The sequence below is a fragment of the Nanorana parkeri genome, unplaced genomic scaffold, assembly GCF_000935625.1.
Source record: "Nanorana parkeri isolate BGI_ZX_2015 unplaced genomic scaffold, ASM93562v1 scaffold1656, whole genome shotgun sequence".
Lineage (NCBI taxonomy): Eukaryota > Metazoa > Chordata > Amphibia > Anura > Dicroglossidae > Nanorana > Nanorana parkeri.
This window is the reverse complement of record NW_017307924.1, coordinates 246,445-256,100: the sequence shown is the minus strand read 5'-3', so window position 1 is coordinate 256,100 and position 9,656 is coordinate 246,445. Positions and strand designations below refer to the sequence as shown.

The 9,656-nt window shown below is 41.8% G+C and overlaps 1 protein-coding gene across 1 annotated transcript in view; it reads left to right on the top strand.

Moving 5' to 3' along the window:
- The first annotated feature begins 253 nt into the window (after positions 1–253).
- The window catches only part of LOC108799202 (transducin-like enhancer protein 4), a 182,505-nt gene continuing 173,102 nt past the window's right edge, over positions 254–9,656 (top strand). The window contains exon 1 of the mRNA XM_018571033.1: positions 254–288. Within this exon, the coding sequence (XP_018426535.1) occupies positions 254–288 (35 nt within the window). The remainder of the gene's footprint in view (positions 289–9,656) is intronic.

Here is a 9,656-nt window from a genome sequence, read left to right as displayed (position 1 = left end):
CCCAACACATAACATGCAAAACGTGTCCCAGGTCAAGGAGTCATCAAGGAATGATGCCAGGAATAGGATCATATCCTCTGAATATGCATCTATGTAAACAGTGTAGGCTCCCACATTGCTTACCTGACAGATTCCTGTCCAGAGTTTAGACATCGCTATAAAACATTTTTTATATTGGCTCGACCCACCTATAGTTATGTAAAGGGCCAAGAGTTTTCTGTTGGTGTGGTGCCCCATATCATTTTCAAAGAGAATGGCTGTGAAGATAAATTTCGCTCAGCTGAGAGTGTAAATGAGCCCTTGTAAGTTTAACTTACAAATGTTACAGCCTACAAATATCGAGCTTGGGACACGATACCTGAATTTACTGCGGGCACTAATTAGCTGCGGGCACTAATTCCAGTACAAAAACATAACACAAAGTGTAACAAAGTGCAACAATATGTAGTGTGGCACATATTGTTGCATTTTGTTACGCATGCATAAGTATTTTGTTGCATATCTTGTGCCATGGCCTTGCATCAGAGCCACTACAAAGAGGTCAGCATGAGGGTCTACTGGGCCTGTGAACTTCTAAAAACCATGCTTTATTCAGGTTTAGTAGATGTGACCTCCCTGCCACTTCCAGACACCTCTATAATGTTTTTCTTTAAGTCCTAAACTTGTTTTACTATTTATATATCTTTATTTTACAAATAAACATTTAATACACAGCTCACCCATGTCACAGATTTTACAGAACATTGTAGAGAACACAGCAGTAGCTCCTTGTTTTCAGACTGCTTGTCTCTAATGAAACGTCTACATTGAGCATTACAAACAAAGGAGTGTGTAAGGTCTGGGGATGAGTCACTCCTCCAACTCATTAAGCTAAATCTCGCCATACACTGCTTGAATTTCATCCGATTCCTGCTGAATCAGCCGAAATTGGAGCCGGGGGTGGCCCAGTTGCCATTCGGAACAGCAGCTGCTGAACTCATTAGACAGCAGCAGGGATTCCTCCATTCACTCTGTTTAGTGCTAATAGTGGAATCCATGGAATTCTCTCATTCAGCCATGAGGCTGAACAGGAGAAATTCAAAATATGTATGGTCAGCTTAATTGTATATTAAGGGGTCTATTCACTAAGCTGCCGAAGGATCTAGCCGTAGCTTCGGCTGATCCTTCGGCTAGCTTTGGCCCCAGGACCCCTTCGGTTCAGTAGAACCGAAGGGCTGCTGTAGGGGCTATTCACTATAGCCCTACAGCTCCCGAAGTTGGCTCGAGCGGCTCAGTCGAGCCGAAGGCATATGCTTCGGCTCAACTGAGCCGAGGTGAAAGGAGAAGCTGGCCGAACAGCTACTGACTGCTAGGCGGAGCGAGCCGTCATCTCACAGCTGGCTCCGGCCACTTGCACAGACAGATCAGCGTCCCTGGTTACCAGGTAACCAGGGACGCTGATCTCCAGTTAGCCCAACTCTCCCGGACGCTCCGGCAGTCTCCCGCTTTATCTTTTTTTTTTTCTTCTGACATCGGAGCCATTGGCTGCTGTCAGAAAAAAAAAATAATAAAAAAAAACACCATAGGAATGCATAGCTAGATTCCTATTGGCTATTTCACTTTGCAATAGCCAATAGCAAACTAGCTATTGCACCTGCCCACTGCTGCTGTCAATCAGCAGAGAGGACCTGAAGTTCTCCATCAGGTCCCCTCTAGTGATTGACAGCAGCAGAGGGCGGGTGCATTAGCTAGTTTGCTATTGGCTATTGCAAAGTGAAATAGCCAATAGAAATCTAGCTACAGTGTATGCATTCCTATGGGTTTTTTTTTTTTTTTATTCTGATGGCAGCAGAACCGCCCTGCCAATAGAAAACAGTTGGGCGGAGCTAGCTGTCAATTGCTAGCTCCGCCCAATCGTTTTCTATTTTATTTTTTCTACAATTTTTTTCCTATTTATTTTTCTACTATTTTAACTGTTTTTCTATTCTGCTCGGTACCACAGAGCATGCTGAGCATGTTCGGCTGACCCGAAGCCACACGAAGCAAGCCGATGTATGGCTGAAATCAGCCATACAAGCCTGAAATGAATAGCCGAACAACGTTCGGCTCACTTCGGGTCGGTTATTCACTCGGCTGCCTACGGCAGTTTAGTGCATAGACCCCTCAGTGTATATTCTGAACTTCAGCTCTTTTTCCCTTTAAGCAACAAGTCAGCAAAGCAGTTAAAATGTATGTAAACCCTAACTTTGAACTTCTCTTTTATTGTCCCCTTTGGTCTGTTAAATAAAACTTTATGTTATGTGCAAAAAAAAATACTTGTTGATCCTGCCAAAAATCGTGTGAGTCAATAACTTTCTGTAATCTCTACACTATTTTCAGTTATATTGTTCCTAGCTAACTCTAAGGACTGCCCTGTATGTTATGGAGATGAGGAGAAGGGAAGGTGTTTATAATCAGAAGAGCAGCCTAGGACAAGAAGTGTGTGGCATGACTAGGGATGCACCAATATTGTTTTTTCAGTATCGAGTACGAGTACCGATATTTTTTTATGGTACTCACCGATACCAAAAGTCTCATTAAGGAAGCCAGGCAGCGTGTAATGATTCGCCGCCCAGCTTCCTGATTAGCCGGCTCCATTCTTCCTTGTCACCTGGCTTTCTGGCCAATCAGGAAGCCAGGGGGCATGTAATGACTCGCCGCCCGGCTTCCTGATCAGCCGGGAAGCCAGGTGGTGTGTAATTATTCGCCACCCGGCTTTCCGAATAGCCAGGAAGCCAGGACTCCTTGCTCCTTCATCACCAGATGACTAGGGAGCATGGAGCCGGCTTCCCAGCCAATCAGGAAGACTGGAAGTTCCCATATCGGGATAGGCATCAGGAGCATTTAGGCGAGCACGAGTATCCGCACTAGTGTCGGTATCGGTGCATCCCTAGGCATGAACCACCAGGTTAAAATTAAGAAAAAGAGACTCAAAAAGATAACTAATGCAACCACAACATCTAAAACGGGTAAGCTTCAATCTATTAAACATTTGTTCTTGGGTTTAGATACACTTTAAAGTTAGCCTGATAAATATGCAGGAAAATCTGCAGAACATCATAGGTTGCTGGAAAATAGAAAATATGAAACATTCATATTTACCTAACTAAAGAAATAAAAATTGCAAAACATTTTTAAGTCCTGAACATTAATAAATAAAGAAAATATATACAGAATCACTACAGATTCCCTATAAATAAGTTAGTATGTTTTCTGCTTGTACATCTCAGGATTGTGTGCTAGGGCATTATTCTACTTCAAGAGACTACAAGTGTCAGCAAAGAGTAAAACTGTTTAAGCAGAACAAGCAATCTTTATTGTTTCTCTGTGCCAGCTATCCCACAAGTGAAACGAATGGCAAACGCACTCATCAATTCATAACTAGCTTTAAAGCAAGGTGCACATGGCAGGGCTTTACACAGTACAAAAAAGTTTTTGTACTGTGTAAAGCCCTGCCATGTGCACCTTGCTATAAAGCTAGTTATGAATTAATGAGTGCGTTTGCCATTCGTTTCACTTGTTGGATTTGGTGTGGGGGCACACTAGGGGCTTCAGCTGCCATTGTGACCTGCAGGGCTTCTGGTGTGTCCCCTGTGCCTTTACGGAGGTTGGACTGCCTTCTGGCAAACCCGCACCCAAATTATTCTTTGCTATATATTCTTTGCTATATATATGCTCTAAGATGGAGGATCTCCTAGATTAGAATAAGGACTGCACTATACAGAGGGTCTTTGACGGCTTCCACATATTTTGCATAAGTTGTGCAAAAACCTCTGTTTTCAACCTTAGTAGCTATCCTACAAGGTCACAGAGTTGCAAGTATAGCCGATGTTTTCTCAGTCTGTCATATACTGCTATGTGGTACCTTGTTTCAAGAGTTGTTTAACTAGAGCATACATTATCTCTTTTTGGGGTCTATTCATAAATGTTTCATTAAAGATTCACACAACTTTATCCCAGGATTCACACATTTTCACAATGAATTGCACTTGAAAATGTGTGAATGTTGTCTGAATTTTGTGTGAAAAAATATAAATACCAATGGGATTGTTTGCTGCCAAAGCAACCAATTACCAATCATGCAATTCTTGGCCTTTGAACTGGGTTCAGGTAACACAGAAGCCCTACAGCATTCTGTCAGAGGGTATGTGGAGTTGGAGTAGATAGGGACAGCTGATAGCATTTTCAGGGAGAGGTAATTACTGCTGTATAGTGCTATATAGTGCTGCATACAGAACTATGCAGTGCTATATACTGTGCTGTATTATGCTACAAAACAGTGAATTGCAGAGTGGTGAGCTACAAAGTGTGGAGTTTACCCCCTTCCCCTGTATTTACTATGCTTTATAGTGCTTTGTGCTATGTTTGTATTCACAGTAAATAGACCCAACAGTCTTTTTTAGGACTATCAACCTAAGAGGCTTACCTTAGGTAGCACATCACGTAGAGAAAGGGGTCAGCAGGGAACTGAAGTGTAAGGCCAAGAGTAGAGTTAAACCTTGCCATAAGTCTCCTAATCCCAACACAACAGCTGCAGGAGCATAAGAAAAAATATTCACCCAATCACCCCATGTCCAGCAGCTCATTGCCAGCTTGGAAAAATTGCTGGCTTTATAGCTTATCCCATTCCAGCTAGTGAAACAGTGGCAGGTATCAAGTCACCATTTTTTCCCAAGAAGGCCATCCCTGCCTTCCACCAGCATTTGGAAGCTAAAGTCTCTGTGCCACTGGACCGCCCAGTCAGTGGCAGGCTCCATATGACCACAGACATTTAATCTAGGAAACATGGGCATGCATGTTACATCTCTTTCGTGGCACAGTGGGTACATTTTCTCATAGCCAGGATGGATCCTGAATGGGGCACATGGGTGGGACTGAGGCTGCTGCCCCATGTACTGCAACTTGGTGATGGTGACAGTTCACTCAACTCTATATCCTCCTCCTCAATTGCTTCATCATTAGGTGTTGGGACTCTTTAGAACCACCAGTTCCCCCCAAGCAGCCAAGAGCCTATACAACTACCATGCTGTTCTGTAGTTGGTTAGCCTGGGGGACAGGAGTCACACAGGGTTGGGGTGTCAACAGTGAAGCGGAGGAGAAAGCAATGGAGCAGGCATCCAGGGGTACTTTTCACCCTGCCCAAGCCCGGGGAATTGTGTGTGAGTGGGGGAAGATTGCTGAGGACATGATGTCCTCAGTGACACTAAGGGGTCTATTCACGAAGCAGCCGAAGGATCTAGCCGTAGCTTCAGCCGATCCTTCGGTTAGCTTCGGCCCCAGGACCCCTTCAGTTGAGTAGAACTAGCTAACCAGGGACACTGATCTCCAGACAGCCTAACTCTCCCTGGCGCTCCGGGAGTCTCCCGCTCCCGGCCGCCAAGGAGAGAAACACTGCTTTTTCTTTTTTTTTTCTTATTCTGACACGGAGCTGGAAAAAAATAAACGTTTGGCCATAGGAATGCATTGCTATTTCAATTTGCAATAGCCAATAGCAAACTAGCATTGCACCCGCCCTTTGCTGCAGTTCTCCATCACGTCCACCATTACTGATTGACAGCAGCAGAGGGCGGGTACAATAGCTAGTTTGCTATTGGCTATTGCAAATTGAAATAGCAATGCATTCCTATGGCCAAACGTTTATTTTTTTCCAGCTCCGTGTCAGAATAAGAAAAAAAAAAGAAAAAGCAGTGTTTCTCTCCTTGGCGGCCGGGAGCGGGAGACTCCCGGAGTGCCCGGCAGAGATTTTTCTTTTTCTTTTTTTTGACGGCAGCAGAACCGCCCGCCAATAGAAAACAGTTGGGCGGTGCTAGCTTTTTCAGCCGATATACGGCGGAAATCAGCCGTACCAGCCTGAAGGGAATAGCCGAACAGCGTTCGGCTCACTTCGCTTTAGGTCGGTCATTCACTCGGCTGCCTACGGCAGCTTAGTGAATAGACCCCTAAGGACTTGAGTTCCTCTGCTGACAGAAATTTGTGGTAAATGGGCTAATTTATTGCCCATTCATCACTTGCACCTTGCCATGTCAAGGTACTACACATTTGATTTCATAGGTGATCCTCAGCTGCAAATTGGGTAATTGTTTTCTGCAGGGTCAATCCTGCATTGCATGAGGCTGGTATGTTGCGCAACATACCAGCCTCATACAAACATTATTTATATACATTGTTGCAGCTGGCAATTAGGTGTGTTCTTCCCTCTCCTAGCGCAACTAAATTGCACAAATCAATCCTGCATTGCACCTCTAAGTTTGCTGAGTATTCTAGTGATCAGAACTGTCAAGGTGCCATACATAATGATTCTGCAACTTGTCAGCTGCAAAATGTATAGTATTTGCTGCAGGGTGAATGATTCTCTGTGTTTCCTAGTTTGCAGCTTACTCCACTGTTCCATCAATCAAGAAAATGTGTGGCTATTGTCTCTAAAATAGTGTACTCTAACTGTGATTTCTTCATTAAAACCTGCCTGGTCTCTCTGCATTACACTGGCCTAGCGAAAGTGCTTACATACTGTATACGGAGTCAGTAAAATATTTATGAATAAATGCTCCCTGTTGTCCCTCCTGTTTGAAATGAAGCCTACCAAAAGTGCTTAAAGTATGTTACACTTTTGCAGACAAATTGGCATAACACCGATTTTATATTTGTTACATGGTCCCATTCACTTAGCAAAACTTTAAAAATATTTAAAAACTGTTTCTTACATTTTAACTTTCTCTTTTCTGAGAACTCCAAAACTGAAGTTTTTCTATTCTATCTAATGTCAAGGAGGGGGCAAGGGAGTTAATTTTTCCATAATTAAACCTGTCTGTACTGTACTGACAGATCTCCATTTCTAGTTGTGCAAGAATGTCTGTGCTAACAAAGGGTTAAAGATTTCAGTGCATTAAATGTTATTGAACTTTTAAAAACTGTTTCTCAAGTCTGTCCCTTATCTACACATTGCCACTTAGTCTAAGCTATAGAAACCGCCAATGCAACTAGAAAGGAAATAATTAGTTTTTAAAACATTTTTAGTTATGTTGTGTAAATGGGAACACATAACAAACAAATTTGACTGCAAAAGTGGAACTACACTTCAAATGTCTATGCTGTCACCGAGCTATTTCCTATATACACCTAATTGTATATTTTTGGGTTGAAAAACTGTGTGCGGTGTATAAATTTTAAAATGCGGCCTACTAAAGGTTGTTGAAATACTCTCTTTGGAGGCTATACAATAATCCCTACATTTTATCAATGAAAGTTTATACCCTTTATTTTGTTTTGTTTGCCTAGAAAAGCTGCATGAGGTATATGTTTTAGCATATAAGACATCTAAGACTTTTGTATATTGTGCCTATGCAGTATGTACTATACCCCTTCCATTTTAATGTGCAATATTGTGCAATATTGAAACGTAATTTTTTGGTCCTCCCATGCTAAATTAATGATGTGTTTTAGCCAATGAGGCCTGCAAGAAATTGTAGAATTACTATGCATGTTGTGTGTTGCATTTTACTTCAAATGGAATCTGTAAAATATACATTTTACATTTTTCTTGTCCTGCAAAGCATGTGGTTTCATCAATGAGGCCTAAACAAATTGTAGAAATAATGCCAATACAGTGTGTCCCACATTACTATTTTATTCTGAAAAAGATAAACTTTAGATTTTTCTTTCCCCAAGGCCAAATGAGGGATGTGGTTTATGCACAGAAGCCTTAAAGGAGAACTATGGGGTCAGTGTTTATCCCAATAGTTCTCCTTAGGGTAACGGGAGGACACAAACTAGCGTCCTCCCGTTACCCTAAGCTCAGTATACCGCGAGCTACAGCTCGCGGTATACTGAGACGCCGCAGCCGGAGCGGATCCCGACGTGGACGTCGGGATCCGCCCAGCTGCGTGAGTGACAGCTGGCTCTGCCTATCTAGAGGCAGAGCCAGCTGTACCCGCCCCCTCACCCATTCCGTTCTGCCAGTCAGCGCTGGCAGATCGGAGCGGGGAGAGGGGAATCCAGCCCCTCCCCCTGTCACGGCAGAGAGCCGTGACAGGATCTAGAGTTGAGCGAACCTGGTATGTGTTCGCTCACCTCCCGATCTACTGAGCCGACCTGTGAAAGTCTCATTGTCACAGGTCGGCTAGAACTATGAGGTGAGGAAATCACTCATCTCATAGTTCTCCTTTAAAGAAATTGTAGAAATACTAATTACAGTAAGTTGTATGTAGCATTTTACTTCTACTTTAATATAAAAAATGTCAACTATAAATTTCTTGTCCTCCTAAACTAGTGTGCTCAATATTTCTTCCTTTTCTTATTGTAAAAATACACTATTTCTGTATATTTGGCTTAAACATCTCCATGTGTTGTGCCAGTTTTAATATGAGGCCTGCTGCAGTGCTGTCTATGTAGCCAGTACAATATTTCTTAGTCTTTTCTGTGTCATGAATATACAATTAAATGTGAATTTTGAAGATGAAAAGCTGTATGCTCTGTGTCCTTTTCCAAATGCGGCTTACTCCAACTGCTTCAGTGGTGACTATAAAATCTGCACAACATTTCTGTCCTTTGATTTGTCTATTTCACAATAAAGCTTACCTTGTCCCTCCCTCTTGCATTGCAGGCTAATAAAACTGCTTACATAATGTGCAGTGAGTCCGTACAATATTTCTGGCTGTTGTCTCTGAAATAAAGGCACTCTAATTTTTCTTTCTTTATAAAAACAGTTTTGTCTCTCCCTCTTACATTCCAGCTCAATCAAGCTGCTTACATACTTTCCCGTTACTGGGCTATTTGCATGGCTAATGTCCCCAAAATATGTATTTTTTTCAGGCTAACAACTGCCTCATTTCTGAAATATGAGGTTGTGGTTTTGAAGTGTTTTTGTGCACTCTGTGTTGTCATTTTATTAAACTTTGTAAACACTACATTTTGGTACTGTACAAAAAGAAAATCACAAATTATGCTATGAAACTTTTTTCCCACTGTTTGGCAAATGGTATAAAGTTAAGGGCTTTAGTTTTTGATTGCTTTTAAATCTGTTCTGTCTGCTACTTCCACCACTCAATTATGGCATATGTCTACTAGAAATAAAATCAGGTGTCTTAGTAAAAACAATTTTTTTATGTTGAAATGAATCAGATTGCTGCTATAAGCCAAGGAATCATTTAAAAATACAAAACTATGTTAAACAAGCAAATTATGTGATGCCAGAACACAATGTAGCTGACACTGTTCTGTTACATCACATATAGTTTAACTTTTTTACTGTCAGCCGAAAATCTGGGTCTGAATGTGCGAATTGTGGCCGTCAGCGACTAGTCAATGTTAGGGCAGAACGGAGAGTGGCAAGACTGGTACAAGACAACAGAAGGGCAACAGTGCAGTGTCTGATACTTAAAGACACATCTGCAATCTCCATTAATAACCCCTACATCTCTATACATTTAACTCTTCATATGCATAAAACCTATTACATAAAACATTAAAACATATTATAATCATAGATTTATTGATATTAAGTGTACTTGAATGCTAGATATCAAGTTACAGCACCGTGTTATGTCTGGTTACATTTTACTATATTTTGTTTCACTATGCATACTCTTTTCCATTATGTCTACCAATGTCAGACCACTAACATTTACTGTGTCAAATACTCC